This window comes from Prionailurus bengalensis, chromosome C1 (genome assembly GCF_016509475.1).
Source record: "Prionailurus bengalensis isolate Pbe53 chromosome C1, Fcat_Pben_1.1_paternal_pri, whole genome shotgun sequence".
Classification (NCBI taxonomy): domain Eukaryota; kingdom Metazoa; phylum Chordata; class Mammalia; order Carnivora; family Felidae; genus Prionailurus; species Prionailurus bengalensis.
Genome location: NC_057345.1, coordinates 203,466,481 through 203,485,828, shown reverse-complemented (window position 1 = coordinate 203,485,828; position 19,348 = coordinate 203,466,481). Strand labels below are relative to the sequence as shown.

Genomic DNA, 19,348 nt, shown 5'->3' with positions numbered 1-19,348 from the left:
AACCCAACGCGGGGTTCGAACTCATGAACTGTGAGAGCATGACCTGAACTGGAGCTGGACACTTAACCGACCGAGCCACCCAGGAGCTCCAATACATTTACATTTTTAACCCCCTGGAGTGGCCATCCGGCTGATAGCACTTCCAGCTCCATGTCTGATGGTGGCAGTGGCAGGGGTGTTTGGAACTTTGCTCTCATCCGATCCCTTTCAGCTTATAAAAGCCGGCCTTGCCTTCTAGAACCTGGGGTCAGCCTACACTTTTCTTAACTACTTTGAGTCAAGTTCTGGGCTATGAGGTAAAAATGGCTCTGGGGGTGTGACACTGGGCAAGCTACCCCGGGGCCTCAATTTTCCCATCTGTAAAATGGGAACAAAGTAAAGCCACCTCTCTGGGCTGCTGTGAGGAATATCACAGAGCAACACGTGTGGCTGCATATATTACAGTGCCTGACACTTAATGTGGGGTGGGGGTGGGGGTCTCAACAAATGATTCATTTCCTTCCGCCTCCACGATGATTAAGAGGCATGAGCTAGTGTTGGCATCAGAAAGCCTGGGTTTGAATCCCAGAATCCTGGCTGGGATCCTTTTTTTTTTTTCTTAATTTGTGTGAACTTGGGCAAAGTACTAAAGCTCTTTTGTCTTAGTTTCCTCATCTGTAGAATATATTGTGTTCACCTATTGTGAGACTAACCGAGATAATGTGTGATGAGGATGAAGCGCTAGGCACACCAACACGCAATGAAAAGCAGCTGCTATTAACATCTTAGGATTTCTGCCCTTCTCTGCATGTCCCTTCCTCCAGCCACCTGTATCCTCTAAGAAAGAACTCTGTAGAGAAAGGCAGAAAGACAGCTCGCGAAAAGCAAGAAGGGAAGGGTGCTTTTGCTCCAGAGAGACACTGGGGAAACCAGGTACAGGAGAGGAAGGGCAAGTTCAAGGCTAGGAAGACAAGAGGCATGATGCTCCAATTTTCACTTGTATCAGGTGAGGTCTTGGGGTGCTGGAGAGAAGCCAGTTACACCCCCTTGAGGCCTGAAGTGGGAGGGAGCAGGATGAAACTGCGAGAAAGCTGGAGATGAGCCACGAGGACAAAGACTTCCGTGCTCAAGAGCACAGGTAGACTGAGCCAGGGGACTTCTGTGCCCTCAGCGGGGGTGGCGGTGGGGTAGACCTGGGCTGAAGGCTGGGGGCCGAGGGGTCTAGCTCTGCCAATCCTGCACAGTGGTTGGGGGGACCTGGGGAGCAGAACTTCTGTTGGGACAAAAAGTGGGAGGAGGAAAGCATCCAGCCTCAAACCCATCCTCAAGGGAGCTGGCTGCCGGAGACTGGCTAACAGCAGCTGGCCCTCAGACCCACGCTATCTGGTCGAGCAGAAGTCAGAGGCTCTGGGAGAGTTCAGCCTGGGGCCTGGGCAGAAGTGGGTGTGGGGCCCCTCAAATACTGGATTGCCAGGAATAAACAGACGTCGTTCTGTTCCCAGCCATGGCCTCCTCCCTACGAGATCCAGGATGTCTGTGTTTCTTCTCTGCTGCTTTGTCTAAACATTGTGTGTGGGATGACGTATGAAGGGGACATCTTAGGCCATGGGAGCTGGGAAGCCTGGGTTCTGTCCCCACTCAGCCCTTCCTTATTGGACCATCCAGTCCTTCTCTGCTTCCCCATCAATCTCTGGCCCGGACTCATCCCCAGCCTCCCCTAGGCCCACAGGAGGGCTCTGGTACAGGTGGTTTCCAGATGCTTCATTCCAGCTGCAGGCTGGAGAGCCCTCTTCGTGGTCCTCATTCTTTTCCTCAGGTAGAGCCTAGGTCAAGGGGCCAAATCCCACCAGGGGATCCTCCTGGGCCTCCTCCGTTCACTCTATCCCTTGGGATATTTGAAGCTCTTTGCTGACCATCGGTGCCTGGGACTGGGTGGATGCGGTATGCGAGGGCTGGGGGTACTAACTGGATGAATGCAAGTGACAGGGCACTGGGGTTTCCTGGACCCTGGTTGGCCTCCAGAAGCCGCTGTCAAAACTTCACTCCCTGTAGACAAGAGCAAACGAGCCCTTGGGAGCCACCGGGCATAATCCTGGCCAGGATCTTGGCCTCAGAAAACCCTAAGTCAGGTCTACGGGCAGAAGAAACCCTGGTCCTTCCTGTTAGGGTTAAACCAGATTCTCCATGGCTCCCTAAAAGCCACAGACACTGGTGATTTTAGGTGATCTCCAAAAGGGGGTAGCATTGCTTGAACTCAAAACAGCCCCCAGAGCAGACCCAGGCTTGGGTCTTTAGCCTCACTGTTGAGACGGTCTTAACTTCCAAGGAGAATAAAGGGAACTGAAATGGCAACTAAGTGCCAGTTGCCCGTAAGAGGGCTGCTGCTGCAGTCAATAGGTGTTCCGCCCACCAGAAACAGGTGACAAGGGCCCAGTCCCACCAGGGCCAGCACTCCGCAGGGCCCACATTTGTTGGGATGGGCACTTAGCTACGTCCTGAGCTAGGAGTCCTGATTCAGTGAAGTCCAGATGACTGAATGACACGTAGCTTTCAGATTTCTTGACTGTGACCACAGTTAAGAGGACGTTTTTCGTGTATACAACTAAAACACAACCCAAAGTCAGTACTTACCCTTAAGAAATGTCGTGCACTCCGATCCATGCCATCCTATTAAAAACGCTGGTGATGAAGTTACACACATGAGAGGCACACACAGAAACACACAAGGCACACATATACACACGTGTGCATGTGCATGAGAATGGCCGGGACTGTGTCTATGACCTCGTCCTGGTGGTGACACCGTGCTACAGTCCTACGAGATGCTGCCACTAGGGGGAGCTGGGTGAAGTGTATACAGGATTTCTGTATTGCTTCTTGTAACTGCATATGAACCTACAATGATCTCAAGCCCATCTAGGAAATAAAAAAGTCAGGAGTTCACAATTCATTAATGGGTATCAAACCAGTTTGAAACGTACCGGACTAGGTGGAGACAAGTTAGAAGGGAAAGCAAAAAGCTAGAAACCATTTGGCTGGCCCTCAGATCATTTCAGGTACTCAGAAAATTCTCCTGATAATTCTTTACCAAGCAAGCTTTCTGAACTGATTTTATTTTGGGGATCAGCATACTTTGCTAGGCTCTCTACTGTTAGGTGAGCATCTCCCAAAGTGAATTTTGTGGAGGGCCCGTCTTTTGGGTTGTTGTGTGAGAAGAGAAACGGTGGCCAGTTGGTCTGCATTAGGTCCACACCTTGATACCCATCAATGTCCTGCAGAAGAACACAGGCCATGGAACACATTCTGGGAATGCTGTGCATTACTCATGATAAGAGTAAGCCAGAAACACTTTAATGTAACTGTCCTTGGCCCAGTAGCTTCTTGGCCACAGCCAGACAGACTTAGTAACAAAGCTATACAGGAAACAGGTTCAAGTTTATTCAGAAACGCCAACCAAGAGCTCACTAGCCAGCCATTCTCTCTCCTCTAAGGCGGGCCGAGGCACTCCTGAAAGTAAGGTTTTCCAGATTGGGTTTGTAGGCTCAAGGGTAGTGCCACGTGTACCCTCCTCTCTCTTTTGGACTCAGTCTAGAAACCCAGCAAATTCTCACGTAAGATAGAAAGATTTTCTTTATTAATGACCCCAACCGTATTTCTTTAGATACAGGAGTTTTGAACTCAAATACTTAGGAGAAAACAAGTTAAGATTGCATTATCCTGCAACTCATTACCAGTAACATATTGCAAAGCGAAACAGCTTGGAAAACAGGGGGGAAGGCAAGGAGAGTGAGGGAGGGAAGATAAAGAAAAGGAATTAAGTTGATCAAGTGGAATTCTTTTTTTTTTCTTTTTTTAATTCTTGAGAACTATGAAGTCCTTGCAAGCACAGCTCGTTTCTGCAGATTATTTTCCAAACGTGTACAAAATGGAACCAAAACGGAGAATCCCTTAAGAACCTGAAGAGGTGCAACGGTAAAAGCTACGATTATCCAGTAGCAAGTGTTCCAGCCTTCAGTTGCCAGCCGCCTCCTCTTCCCGTTCCCAAGAGTTAGCGGGATGAAAACGTCTTCCCCCTTCAAAAGCAGAGAGAAGTGTGAGGGTTTCTGGGTCCCCTTTCCTGCCACCCCACACTCCTGGACTAGGGATGACATCCCAGAGAGAGGACGTAGGACCTCTAGGCCCGGAACAAGACCCAGCTCAGAGAGTTTCGTCAGCTCTTCGTGCTGAATACTCTGGGGTCCCGGGTAGCATCTGCGCCAAGCCGACAAGGGCATTAAATGTACCAAGTGAGATGGGAGGATCCCTTGCCCACAATTTCTGGACGGCCTAGACCAACCTGAATCTCAGACTGGGCTCAACCCTCTTCTTGGTCGAGAGCTCAGGTTCCTCCTGCACAGCTTGTACCTTTTCGGGCTCACGGACAGCAGTCCCTTAAATTTTTCACCATGGGAGCAAGATGCTCAAACTTTCCAAGTACAGGCACTTTGTGTTGCCATGTGGGGCCATACCCCAGGGTTACAGAACACTCGCCTGACGTTAGGCTCCTGAGTCCTGGTGCTCTGTTCTGTCCCACCTGGTATTTCTCCGAAGGGCCAGCTTTGGGAACAGGCTGGTTCCCAAAGACAGAAGTTATTTGGTAAAGCAGCCTGGAAGCTGGGGTTGAGAACGATGGAAAACTGGGGCAAAGATATGGGGGCTAAAATTTCCTGCCTTGAACATCTTACCCCAAAACGAAACCATACTTTATCAGCCCCTGTCTCCCCCCGCCGTGCAAAGCTCATGAGTGTTCGATTCTGGCAGAGAGCACCGTGGGGCAAGGACACGTACAGTTGGCTTCTGAGCCAGGCCTGCCATCCTATTCCATGCAAACCCTCCTTCTCTGCTGTGTGTGAGGGTCCTGGCTTCTTCTACTCATCCTTAGTAACATGATCTGGTTTTCAGCCTGGATGAGGTTGTTAGCCTCCCCCTCCCCTTTCTGAGGCCCATCTCTGCTAGAGAGAGAGATCACAGGACAGAAAAAGGCTCTTCGTGTGTCCCAGGAAGGAGACTCACAGATAACTTGGAGCTGCTCCTGCCCCAGCCCAAGACAGGTGCACTTGCTCTGTGGCAACTGCAAGGCCACCTGCCAGTGGGGCCAGAGGGGAGGGGAGGGGAGAAGCCCTGTGGGGAGACACTGGGCAGTGGCTGCTTTGGTGGGCTCTTCTGACCAGACAAGAGGTTACTGGGCCGAAGATGGCGCAGGCAGCCCCATGACTGACTAGTTACAGAGCCGAGCCGAGCCTCCGCTGTGCCTAGCTGCCGGTTTAGTCTCTCCACTGGCCCTGAAAACGGCACAGAATCAACTGCCTCACACTTGAGGTCACCAAAGTGGTGCCTGGTGAGAAGAGTAGTCTCATGGAAAGTGGGATGGGGGTGGGGGGGAGCGGGCAGGGGAACTTGTAAACCCTAGGAGGGAGGCAGGGTTCTGGAGGGGCAGCAAGAGTATGTGTGTTCCAGGACACATACCCTCCCCACTGGATTTGTTTTGCCCATTTTAGGCCCTGCCGTGAAGCTGCAGGGTAGAAGGCATAATGCTGCCATTTTGTAACGAGAGCATCTGGATGCCTCTCTGGAAGCAGAGGATCCAGCTATAGGTTGAACACCCCTCCTTAGGCTCTGGGCAGGAGGTGCAGAGCTACTACAGAAGAGAGGCCTTTGGTACCAATTTCATGAGATGGGCAGCCCCTAAGCCTTTGCCTAAAGAAGTCAGGAGTGACTTCAACTGCCTGTATTGGAGACTGGAAATCCTCTGCTCAGGTACCAAGAGTCAGGCACCTCTCTCATCCTGTCAAGTGGCCGCAGAAACTAGTCTGGCAGGAGAGGCCTCACATGTCAGGGGAGGGGACCTGGGGTCCTATGCACACCACACCTGCCAAAGGTCACCCCCAAGAGAACCAGGTGTCGGCAAATGCACTGGCTGCGAGGGGTACGCGGAAGCTTCGTTCGCCTCCAGACTTGCGTTGAACGGGCACAAAGGTTGGCAGATGAGCACCTGTTACCTTATCTTGAGAACAGGATCACCTAAGCTTCAGCAGAAGGGGAACTAAGACCTGACATTTTGCCCACAGACCTCAATCTCTAGCTAGGCTCTAGGGCACACTGACTCTCCTGCACGCGGGGCCAACACTGGAGCGCCAGTCCACATTTCCATCTCAGAGACAACTTCGTCTTCATGCAAAATTCCTGCTGAGAAGCAGACCAGGGGATCAAAACACTGAGTGGGCGGCTCCAGACCTATTCACTCAACTCAACGTCCTTAAGCAAATCTCTCCATTTCTCCAGGCAGACCTTGACAGGACAAGACTGCCCAAGGAGAACACAGCTATCTCAGGAAAAAGGTCCCTCTGCGCGTCCCCTAGCTGCCATTCTCCTAGCTCACAAAGATGTGGAAACAAGGGAACGCAGCCCAGCCCCGTCAGAAGTGAAAACCTGTCCACTGCATCTTTAGTCAGTCAGGTGGCTACAGGCCCCCATCCTGCCTGCTTCACATGTAGCTGCTGCCCAGACACCTGGAGCACCAGGTCTCCAACACCATTTCCCTCTCGGTGAAATTAGGAGAGGATGGCGGTCCTGCTGGGAGGCTGCCCTACTCACGTGATTGTTTTCATTTCTTTTTTCTCGGCATCTGGGCGTGCACGGTTCAGCACCTTGAGGAAGTCAGATGTTTTTGCCCGCATACGTGTGTGAATATAGGCCTGGAAACAAACACAATGGATACTGAAGCAGTCGTGTTCTAGAAAGACAGCTTTGCTTTCAGTAGAAGTTATCAGGAAGGTTTGGGAACATATGCCTTACGAGCGACATAAGGTCATGCAGGGAAGCAGGAGGGCAACTCTTCCTGGAGACAGAGATTCATCTCTTTACTATGGGGAAGAGATGGAAGAAAGGCCATGATATCTTAAAGTCTCTAGGACCATCAGGGTTCATAGCAACAGGCTGGACTCCAGGAATGACTTTTTTTTTTTTTTTTTTTAAAGTAAACTCTACACCCAGCATGGTGCTCGAACTCACGACCTCAAGATCAAGAGTCACGTGTTCTGCCGACTGAGCCAGCCAGGTGTGCCCCACGCAGAAATGATTTTTTATGTTATTAACTCTGGTGGAGAGAACTACCCGGTGCATAGGAGCCAAGGTGCTGTGGTCCCTTCTCACCTTAGAGCACTTGATGTGGTAGTGCAGATAGTCCCGGAACGTGTGGATCAGGTTGATGGTGTTGTCTCGAGCGTTGGCATTGGTGTGGCGAGGGAACAGCACTGTGGGTGGGGGCACAAACAAGGCGTGCGGGTGTAACAGCAAGGCCAAAGAGATAGAAGGTCAGAGCCTACAGCTGGCTCCAGCCTCTCCTTGCCTAGTGCAATGCACTTGTATCCTCCTCCTTCAGACGAGGAAAGGATAAATACCACAACCAGGACAGGTACCAGTGAGTGCAAATGCCGGAAGTCAAGAAAAATGGAGGAGGTCAATGGTAGAAAACCAGGGCTCCCCAGAAAAGGGCTTGGTCCTGGGCATCACTCCAGGTCTGGATCCCATCCTGTGGCTGTGCATTCTGGAATCTGTCCCCACCTGCTGGCTCCTGCCTCTGCAGCACGGCAGCCTCTTTAGGTGATACTACAGGCAGTCTGGGGGGTACTTTAGAGAAAACACTTCACCTTAAGTGATCATGATCAGCAAACAAAGCCTGCCTGTCCTACATCCCCGGGTGCTGTGGCACAGTGAGCCCAAAGGAACTCGTTTCCAGAGAAGATTCTGTGGTCCTGTGGTGAAAACTAGACACGAAGCCCTAAGGGCCTCAACCCTCTCGATGGGCACGGCAGTAGAAGTTGTTTCGGCTAGGAGATGAGGAAAGCCCCTCCCTCGGCACTATAAGCTGAAGCCTTGCCCTCTGCACCCCCCCTTTGGCTTCCCAGAATCCTCTCCGTCTCTTCCACCTACTCTACTCCGTGGTCTTGGGAGCAATAAAATCCTCCAAGTATGAGGTTTTGGTAGAATGCAAAGGAATGCCACATAAGAAAGGGTAGGCCCTCTGTGTCAATTTACCTTGAAAAGAAACAAATAGCAAAACAAGAGGTAGTAACACTACAGGGCACAGAATCTAAGATGCCAACAATTTTAAGTCTACCCTCAGTTTATACACCATAAAGAGAAAGGCTGCCAACTAAACTGTGTGGCATGCACGAACTCCAAGCTGCATCCCAACCTCAAAGACAGTAACAGGAAAAAAGGCGGAGCTCAGTTTTAATGAAATATGGTACATGAGTGGGCTCATCACCGGTAAACGGGTACACCTTCAGTATGGAGGGGACTTAAACTTCATAAAAGGCAACATTTTAGTGGCATCAGGTGCAGTGAATGAGCTGTTATTCCGCACTATCAGCTACAATAATGAGCCGGCTCACTGGTCTAGAGCGACTGTGAGAAGGGAAGGCTTAAATTTCTTCAGTGGAGTAAGTGAACTCCAGCCAGGCTGGAGTTCTGGCTGAGAAATGCCAAACGACTGAGAACTCCCAGCCGGCTACTCAGCAATGCTTGTGTGGTCCCAACTCACAACACCTGACACCAACAGGAAGAAAAGAAAATGATTACGGTACACCTTCCTGCAGCCACAGCAATGGCCAAGAACGAAGTGGTACGCCTGCTTTCGCCCCTTTTACATTTTAACAAAGGTCTGTCTGGGTTTTGGCATCCTGCAGTGTGAATGCATCAAAGGCTCCCAACCTCAGCATCCCACCCTGCTTACCGAAGGTAATATAGCCAATGTTGTCACCCACGGCAGCGTCGGTATCTTTCAGCTCCAGAGGTGGTTCCCTGTGGCTAAAGAGGACCTGTGGGGCTGTGTGGCTGGCTCTGCGTCCTTCTTTGAACTCCTGCCGGGAAGAAGCACAAAGCAACCAGAAGAGAATCTGATGTAAGATGAGTGGCGACTCATGCGATGAGGTTGGCCCCGTGGGGTGTGACTGGCAGACAGCTAAAAATAAACACCTAATATGAAATATTACAAGTGCTGGCTGCTATCAATGCGATTTGGACTCAAAAAGGAGAGACCACAGAGTATTTAACAAGCTGGATCTTCAAAATGTGATGAGAGCATTCTTAATCCCTTTTCCTTTCTCTTGTTTTGGAACCACATATGCAATAAAAGTGTATCTGAGACTAAACAGACAACGAACTGCAAAGCATGAGAGAACCAGATAACATTTTAGGATTAAGGACTAATGCATATTAGTTTATTTAGATTTAATGTGAAGAGCTTATATTTTTCAGGAAATCTTTAAAATTTCAGGGTGCATGGAACCTAGGCTCTAGCTTGGTTAAGACCCAAGATGAAATCTTAACTCCTTTCATCTCCGTGTGAAAGCCTCTTATGAGCTGACCCATTTCTCACCCCTCCTTACCCCATCTCCACTTCTTCCAGTTTCATGACTATCATGCTTTCTCAGGGCTCTGGGCCTTTGCACAAGTCCTATTTCATGGAGGCATCTTAGACTGTTACTATTTAGAATCCAGAAATCAGCACTTCAGATTAAATGTAAGCCCTTCTTGGGGGCAGAAGACAATGGAGTTAAAGAAGCTGAGTTGTTTTAGGGTATACTGACAGGAGGAGGCTGTGCGACATGAGAAATGAAAGCCTGATTGTTAATTCTGGTCTTGAATGGCTATGGACTCGCCCACCACCACTGTGCATAACGACTTATTCCCCTTAACAAAATGTACCCATCCTCATCAAACGACAGGAAAATGACTGAGGATGTAAAAACCAGGCCATTCCCCTTATGTTCTAATCTCCATAATCTCCATAATCTCCAAACCTCAAGCTTCTCTGACACACACATTCCCGTGTACACAGGAAAATGACACAAGGCATTCCTGTCTCAACCCAGATGTGCAAGAACAGAGCCAGATTTTCCAGCCATGCCAGTAAAACAGGGTGATCCAAATCCAGAGTGATAACAGAAGAATGGAACCAAGGGCTGTGTAAATCCACAGTTCTAGGAGTACTGAAAACATGTTTATACAGCTGTTTGGTCTGCAACACTCTCCTACCGCTGCTCAGATATGGTCTCTTCTAACACGCCATCTCTAACACACGTGGGGAGCTGGCTGCTATCTTGTTGGGAGGTCCCATGTCTTCTCTCTAAGCCTCGACTCTGACACTTTACTAGTCACTAATGCGTCTGGCTTCCCTAAGGGGCTGTAAGCTCCACAAGCCAGGGATCTTTATTACTCTGTATCCATTCCTCTTCCTTCAAAGAGGCTGGACAGCACATGGCTTGCTGAGTGAAAAAGCAAGCACTTCTACTCTAGCTGACTTACTGCTGTCACACTGGAAAGGAAGAGATGGGGACTAATACAGCAAGCCCGCAGCAAATTAATGGCAAAAGAAGGGTAACACCTGAGGAGTTTTAATGCCCAGTCTGGGATCTCGCCTGTTCCACCACCCTGCCTCCTGAGCTGGCACTACTTGGCTTCTAAAGGTTGGTGGAAAATAAACTAACATAGCTAGATTAGGTTACTCTCTTGTAAATTTTGTTCCTCAAAGGAAAAATATTTGGAGAGGTAGGGAAGGAGTCAAGATCATTCAAATGGTAATTCCTAAAGCAAAGCTTCTGAGGTTACCCTTCTCTAGAAAACACTTTTCATTCTGCAAAGGGTTTGGGAGGTTTTCTAACTTCTACTATTTTTACTCTTTAGCTCCAGGGGAAAAAAATAGAACAGGTAATAACTGCTGGCAATTTCTTGTGTTCAGTAAGCTTCTTGAAGGCTCCAATTCACTGGTACCTGTGGCATTCATAACCCGATGGGGCGTGTGTAAACCTGCGGTGACTTATTAGCATTTCATCAGTTCTGTATAGGTAAAGCAATACATTCAAAATTTGGGTGAGGATACTCCCATGTGGGGAACTACCCTTTGGCCAACTTTGTGTCTTTGTTGCTCCTCTGTGCTCTCTCTTAAATAATACCTAAGAAACAATCAACCGACCCACCCAGTTCTCCTTTTTCTTTTCTAAATGCTTATTTATTTTGACAGAGAGAGAAAGAGAGAGACAGGGAGGGAAGGAGAAAATTCCAAGCAGGCTCCAGGCTGTCAGTGCAGAGCCTGACCACCATGAGATCATGACCTGAGCCGCAATCAAGAGTCAGATGCTTAACTGACTGAATCACTTTCCTTTTTCATTAGGGTCTTTGTTAAGTGCACGTCAGCAATGATGCCTCTTTTTTTCCCCCTCCAACTAGGATGTCTTTTGAATATCACAGTATCATTTCTCTCTTCCATCAAAGCATGATTTATCATAGCAAGTTCAGAGTAAATCCAAATATATACGAAATTGAGTCCTGTAAATGATAAAAAGCAGCATCTTAAATCGGTAGTATAAACATGGGCCTTTAAACAACTGCTGAGACCAGTGGGTGGCCATTTAGAAAAAAAAGATGGACCCATCTTTCATACCATATGCCAGGAGAAACTCCAAACAGATAATCAAAAGATCATGTGTAAAATATGAAACTGTAAAAATACTAGGAAAATAATACAGGTAAACTTTACAATCTTAGAGTAGGAAAAAGTGTTTCCAACAAGGACTCAAAATCTAAAAGCCACAGAAGAGATTTAACTCTGTGAAAATAAACTTCTGTGTGAGGGAAGAAAAACCCATACACTCTAATGACAAACTGGAAAAAATACTTGTAACTCTTACCATAGATAAAAAGGCTAATCTCTCTAGTATATAAAGAATGGGGATTAGTAACCCCATAGAAAAATGGGTAAGGGCATAGAGACACCTCAAAGGAAAAGAAGAACAGACTTCAACAGAAGAAAAGATATTGGACCTCGTTCACAAGAGAATATAGATACCATTTTTAAACCGATCAGATTGGCAGAAATCCGCAAGTCTGACAACATACTCTGGGAAAATATGCATCGCAGGTGGGAGGGAAAAGGGTACAACCTCCGTGGAGGTTGGCAATATCTACCAAAATTACTGACTTTGACTCAGTGCTCCCAGTACAGGAAAATATCCTACAGCTATCACCACACAGGTATCCATGTAGAAAGGGTCCTCAACATAGTATCTTCACTACTGCTTAAGAGGCAGATTGGTTGTGTCTTGTCCCTGAACATAGAGAAACCAGTGGTTTCCACTTAACTTTTCTCAGTTACTGGGCTGACGTTAAGATCTAGAAATATGAAAGATATTTTAGTTCACCATACTCTTATCTCCAAAATTCTGTATCGTTCTTAATGCTTTCCATGGAATAAGCAGTGAAATGATATCAGACTTTAGTGCTCAGCTTGCACGTCTACAGAGATAATGCACCAAAGGCAAATACTAGAATATCCATGTGAGTATGCAATGGAAATTCTTTGTCCCAAGGGCATTAAGCATCCCTCAGAGTCTGCTGAATGACAAAAGCAGGAAACGTGTTCTGCCCAGGCTGGAGGTCCACTCCAGGATCCGGAAACCCACAAAGATACGCAGCAAGCAGGTCAGTGACCAGGGGGAGCTTTTAATAGTGTCCCTGGGTCACAGCATTCTGTGCTAGGCAGCTGCTATTCTCCATTCTCCTAGAAATTTAAAACAACCAGGCCCAGGAAAATTCTCAGATGATTTACTCGGGGTAAAATCCAGCAAAATAAGCCCAGGATTCTAAAGGTCAATTCAAATAAATTGCCCAGCCTTTGACTTTGGAGAGGGAGGCAAAGCAGATGGCTTCCCGAGCACAGCCTTTTCACATTCTTGGACACCAGATGGGTCTGCATGGTGCCAGTCCAGTCACTAACTGGAGATACTGTCAGTGTAAAAATGCAGACTTTCTTTTGCCTTTTAGACCAGTGCCCCTACCACATGTACTTTGAGGGAGGAGTTTAAATTCATGTGCAAAAAATACACAAAATTTTCCTAAGGAACAAATCTCCTGTAAGCTCTCCAAGATAAGATCTGTTTAAAGCATAAAAATAAGATGTCGCCAGGAATAAAATGGAACAAGACTGGTAAAAAACCAGCTAAATCTAAATATATACTTCATAGCTTTTAAAATTAGTATGTCAGTCTGGATTCAGCCCAATTTCTAAGCTACTGCATTTAATTCCCCTGTCAATTCTACGTAAAAACACATGAAATGCCTGTCTGGAAGCTTACATTTAGGACCCACGATATAGGTCTATATAGCTGCACGCGCGCGCGCGCACACACACACACACACACACATACACACAACACTCGTTTTCTCTCTCTCTCTCATAAAGTTCAGTACTCTCAAATGCTCAAAGTGTCAATATTCCAATTTTTCTGCCTAGGGATTCTAAAATCAGCATTTCTGATTAATTAGACTAAACACAAAAAGTCACTAGAGATGGGTCAAATTTGGGCTATCACTTTTGAGTATTTCCCTAGTCACTTTAGAGAGGCTACAAGTAAAATATCCTCACTATATTAAGCACAACTATCTTTCAACTCTTATGTAGCAAAAAAGGTTTGCTGTCCAGAGTCCTTAAATTTCCTCAGCCTGCCCAGGGACAGGACGAATGCACAAAAGGTGCTTGAAAACGTAAGCACTGAGCTAGATTTTGAATGCTGAGCCACCTCAGAAGAAATCAGCCTAGATACCACTTCACCAACGAGCTCTCCTGTCCTAGAGTCAGCAACTGGTTAGCAGACAGCATGACAAAGCCACAATGCGGTACTGTACCAGACCAGAGTCCAATTGTACCAGAAATCCAATTACACAATGTCCCGCTGAGCCCCATTACTCTCTTCTTGGTAGGTGAGCTGCTTCTGAGGAAAGAGCTCTACAGTGACCTCAGGCAAACTCGGGTCAATTTGCTTCATGGTCCACTCAAGGACTCTAGCCTATTAATGTACTATCTACTACTTAGGAATTTTCTAGGGATTCTGTTCTGAAAAGACTTTAGGACTAAACCAAGCCAAGAGCAGACCTTGCCAGAAACCTCAGGAAACTTGACAAGAGGGTAGGAAACCTGACCAAGCTTTAAATCAAAGACTCAGTGGCAGCAAGGGTGCTTAATATTCAGTCGTAGCATCAGTATGTTTGGTACTCCATTCACTCTTTCAGTCTAGTCCTGCAGAGGCTAAAACCACTAAGGAACAACTACATGCAGTGGGTTGGGTGGGAGCTGTTTAATTACACCTTCAACAAGTTCTGGCATCGGCAGAGCCGCTAGCTCTCCTCTTCTATGCTTATGGTGTGCTCTGGTGCCACGGTATAAACCACCATGCTGCGGCATCCCTCCCCCAAAACACGTCCACTCCATACCTGCATGAACACTTTTCCAATGACCACATCGTCGTCATCCTTAAACACTGTGCTGAAGACTACTGTGACTCTGTCCTTTTTAGACTCAACATACCTGAGGGGAACACAACCCATGAAGTAGTAAGTACAGAATCAGAATGGGGTTTTGTCAAGAACTTGATCTCGAAGCAGAATAGGCGGGTAAAGTCATAAATCTTTCAATTCATAAAACAAGGCATGCCAAAGGAGACTAAGTATGTATGACCAGCGAAGTCTATATAATGCACGCATGCCCTGAGAGGGGTAGGAGATGAAGATCACCCAAAGTAGATGGTACTAATCTGTCTACGTGGTAAGATGTGGAATCTACTAGTGTTAGTGATTCTCAGAACTTCACTCCTAAACATCTTTTTTTCAATTTTTTTTTTTTTTTACATTTATTTACTTCTGAGACATAGAGAGAGGCAGAGCATGAGCAGGGGAGGGGCAGAGAGAGAGGGAGACACAGAATCTGAAGCAGGTGCCAGCTCTGATCTGTCAGCACAGAGCCCAATGCAGGACTCGAACCCACGAGAACCGTGAGATCACGACCTGAGCTGAAGTCGGATGCTTAACCGACTGAGCCACCCAGGCGCCCCTTTTATTTCTTTATATACTATGAGATTCCTAGTATGTAGATGATTCAAGAGTTGCAAAAACACAGACTCCATGGTCACCCTCTACCTCTTCATTACCCAGGCTATATTACTGAAGGAAACCTTCAACAGCGGTGTCTTAAAGGAAAGCAGTGGATTCACTTTTCTTCTTTAGCCAACTTTTGATATCTAGAGACTAGCAGAAGTGGCCCCCCCCGCCCCCCATCATCTATACCTTGGCTTTAAGAATTTTATGAGAAAGACATGTTAGGGATATTCACCCAATAGAGTTTAAGGTCTGATCTAACCATGTGTCTTTCAGTAAGGGCATATAACAGCCACACCCAGGCTTTAGGGCCAAGTCCTATACTCACATGGTCTCATCATCCCTATAATGGATAACTGCCCTGTTCTCTCCTTCCTTGCCCTCTTCTTGGAATTGGAAGTATTTCTCAAAGACAGAGGCAAAACAATTTCGTTTCAACATGCCAGCCTGATGCACGATAGAATCCTTGGATGCAGGCAGATTTTCAAGGTCATATAGCAAGGAGACATTGTATCCTGGAAGGGGGGGAAAAATCCAGAGGTTATATTAAAAAAAAAACAACACATAAAAACCAAAAAACTTTGCAGGTTCTAATGACATTTTATTTTGTTTCAATGCCTTTTAAGCCAGGTAGATTGCTGTGCATTCCCATACGCCTCATACGGCAAATGAGGTAAGGCAAATAAAACCCCAATTCTTGTAAAATCACTGTAAATATACACAGCTAATTAACAAATTCTCTGCAAAAATTTGAATCAATATCAAAGATGACAGATTACAAATAAGGAACAGGAAGAACCCATAATCCAGGAACTCTGATTAGAAATTTAGTGTTCTAGACACTGTTGGGAAGGGGGCTTGCATTATAGCTATCAAGCTATAATGAGTTACATATTTTTCTTCGATGGTTTAACCTACCAAGTGCTAACACAGTCAACAGCTGGGGAGCTTTCTGATAAAAACACAATACAACTTCTTGCATGCCATCACAAACCCTTTGTGGAAGGAGGGAAGGTATGGAAAAACCTTAAGAGTGTGTATGTCTATATATACAATGTGTGTGTGTGTGTGTGTGTGTGTACCTCTCCAATAGCTTTCCCCTGTATACACTAAAAATTTCGAAGTGTTTTAAAATATCTTACTTCATTTAATTTCTGTAAAAATTCTCTGAAGTAAGCAGGCCAGATATGGTTATTCTCATCTTAGAGGGAAAAGGAAGTTCAAAGGAGCAAAGTGCCATGCTAAATGCAGCAGGATATAGAGGTGTCAGCAACTCTATTTTGAGTTGGATAGAATGGGATCCAAATTCTGGCCTTGCCACTTTGTGATCTTGGACAAACTACATAACCTCTATAATTCTGGAATCTGTTTAAAAAAGGTGGTAAGATGGGAGAGGCACCTGGGAAAATTAAAATAACATTTTAAAGCGGCTGGAACACAGTAGGTCATCAATAAATGGGCCCCAAAGCTAAGTCTGCGCCCACCACACACTATTTTGCCTCTTTGCAGCATGTCGGGTACGAGTCCCAGCAAACAAGGCGGGGACAACTGATTATCTGATCAAATGATGAATACACCCCAAAAAGTATACAGACAGTTTTGTAAGAGTATCTGTACATCACTGAGTATCACTTCACATGCTAGTTAAGTGCTGGAAATAATTTTACCAGAACTGTAAGGAATATCTTAAACGTTTATACTTTGTTACTATTTAATTTTTTTCCAAGAGCATTCCTCAGGTCTGTGTTTTTTGTTGATCTATCCTCACTGAGAACATGAGCTATCTAAATCTCTGTTCTAGATTGTACTTAGCACATTTTTGATACTCCAATATTAAATAATATCAACCACCATTCCATTTTGGGTACCAGAAAACAAACCAGATAATCAAACAGACTGTAAGATTAGATAGAAAAATAAAATATTTAAAGTTGAGGTTTGTTAGTTTCAAGAAGCCAAATAAAACAAATTAAGTAAATTACAGCTGAAGTCAGACTTTAAGAAGGCTTTGATATGATGAAGAGAACATCCTGAGAATAGATTAAAAGTAAAGACCTAGTATGGCCTGGTGGGTTCCCCAAACTTGCCTAGATAAACTCACAGAGAAACAGGAGACACACTACTTCCACAGTTTTTATATTTTGCACTTGTATGAACACAAGGTCTGCAGTCTGGCATTGCCTGTGCTTTAGCGGGAAGTGTAAGAAAAGGCTCAGGGAGGGGCGCCTGGGTGGTGCAGTCGGTTAAGCGTCCCACTTCAGCCAGGTCACGATCTCGCGGTCCGTGAGTTCGAGCCCCGCGTCAGGCTCTGGGCTGATGGCTCAGAGCCTGGAGCCTGTTTCCGATTCTGTGTCTCCCTCTCTCTCTGCCCCTCCCCCGTTCATGCTCTGTCTCTCTCTGTCCCAAAAATAAATAAAGAAAAACGAAGAAAGAAAAAAAAAAAAAAGGCTCAGGGACAGAAACCTAACCTCTGTGTTACACCCCAGTGGTTCTGACACACTGCTTGATCTGAGCTGTGGCAAGCATGCCCAAGAGTTCCTATATGATTTTTTTCTGTTCTAGTTCTGCTTCTTCCCTTCCTCCCTCCCTTTCCTCACTCTCTTTCTGAAATTCCTTGATTCCTCTTAAAGCCTATAATGTTATTTATTTTTTGGTTTTTATTTCTGCGATACACTTTTACATCAATTTGGGGATGAACACATTTTAGTATTCTTTCTGGACTGCAGTCAATGCTCCCACGCGCAGTACTCCTAGTAACAAGTTATATCCCAAAGGCATCTTTCTGTATTTGCTATTTTTGTTTCCAGAGTAGCATACAGAAGACAGGGGAAGGTATTCTACTGGGAGTGGTGAAGCATGTCATATTATAAACATGAAAACAAAAACGCCACGAAGGCTGGGGAAGGAAATATGCCAGCAAAAGTAATAACTGCTGTTAAAAGACACAGACACACCTTCCTTCTTAGAACAATTTGCAAAGCACCACAGGTAAAATCTGCAAAGTACCACAGGAACAACATTTGAGCAATACTATGTTACTTGGTCCTCATCGGGGGGTCCAGCTAAACGCCTCAGAATTTGAGACTACCACCTATTCACAAGGAGGAAAAAATTGTTCAGTTTTTTTTGCTTTGTCTCTCCTATAAAGCAGTGTAACACAGCTCTTGCAATTAAGGAAGACCATGGTGCTTTTCAATTCTCGCGGCTGCAAAGAGGCGATTTATTCTTTATTAGAAGAACAGATTAAAAGAAGGGTTGAAATTTTTGTTACTTGAATATGTGAGAACAGTTCTGTTTCCTTCTCCACATGTGCAGAGCACAGAAAATGGTGTTAATAGGGGGCTGGGGTGAAAACCAATGTTTGCTTAATCTCAAAAGACATTTTCATCACCATGAGCAAGCAAAGAAAAATGGCCCACTGGTTGAAAGATTAAGGAAGAGTCATTTGGCCCCAGCAAAGTAAATGTTAAAAATGACAACATATAGCAGTTCTGTACACCACACTGTGAACCATTACTGGACAGTGCAAAGCCCCTTAGCTTTTAGAAACAGCTTTATTTTTGTGGAGAGGACTGAAGTGGGAACTGGGCTCAGGCAGAAATATTTGTAAAATGAAAACTATTTAAATGAAATGCTTTGTTTAAAAAAAAAAAAGCAGAGTACAAACAGGACAGGTCTCTTTCCAGGTCACTCCACAGTTGCTTACGGGACTACATACCTGATTCGGGATTTACCAAGAAGCTCCCATACACCCTCTTTAGTAACTAGAAAATACAAAAATAAGTGTTAATCCAAAGGTCATGATAATGTCATTTTTTTTTTTTTTTTTAAAGCACTGAATTTCCCAAGCTTCTTCTAAGCCAGATTTCTTAACTTTCATTTGGTGGATGGGACACTGGATATACACTGGAGAAGCACATGTATCTGAGTTACCAAGCAAATCACTCACAGAACTGAGACTGAATACAAAAGGTTAATTAATCTAGGATCTGTTTTTCAGTCAAGGCTCATCTTTTACTCTTTCAGGATTCACTCACATCCTTTATATGTTCTCTGTTCTCCTCCAGACCATATACTGCACACCATCATGTTTTTAAGAATGCAGAAGAATGCCAAACCTGAGTGACAGATTACGTCAGTTATCAACTAAGTACAGGCCAAACCAGTAACGAGGTGAGTGAAGAGAGAAAAACCAGAATTGCTGGGATCGGATTCCAGTTAGCCTGCTTATCTTGTAAGCTTTCAAATTATTTAGTTCATCACCAGTTTTATGCAAAAGACAACAGATAATTGCACCTTAGCCAGTTGTTTATACTGGAGGGCCCACAGAAGGTTGTACTCTCTAAATGTTTTTTTTCCAAAACCAATACTTACTGCTGGCTACTCTCCAGCTTTGGGG

At 45.7% G+C, this 19,348-nt stretch overlaps 1 protein-coding gene across 1 annotated transcript in view; it reads right to left on the bottom strand.

The window, feature by feature from the left end:
• Positions 1-3,591: 3,591 nt before the first annotated feature.
• Positions 3,592-19,348, bottom strand: part of ARPC2 (actin related protein 2/3 complex subunit 2) — a 29,779-nt gene continuing 14,022 nt past the window's right edge. Inside the window, exons 5-11 of the mRNA XM_043577802.1 lie at positions 18,668-18,713; positions 15,278-15,464; positions 14,290-14,383; positions 8,756-8,882; positions 7,171-7,271; positions 6,613-6,713; positions 3,592-4,052 (exon numbers count right to left, since the gene is read on the bottom strand). Of these exons, the coding sequence (XP_043433737.1) occupies positions 4,028-4,052; positions 6,613-6,713; positions 7,171-7,271; positions 8,756-8,882; positions 14,290-14,383; positions 15,278-15,464; positions 18,668-18,713 (681 nt within the window). The 3' untranslated portion in view covers positions 3,592-4,027. The remainder of the gene's footprint in view (positions 4,053-6,612; positions 6,714-7,170; positions 7,272-8,755; positions 8,883-14,289; positions 14,384-15,277; positions 15,465-18,667; positions 18,714-19,348) is intronic.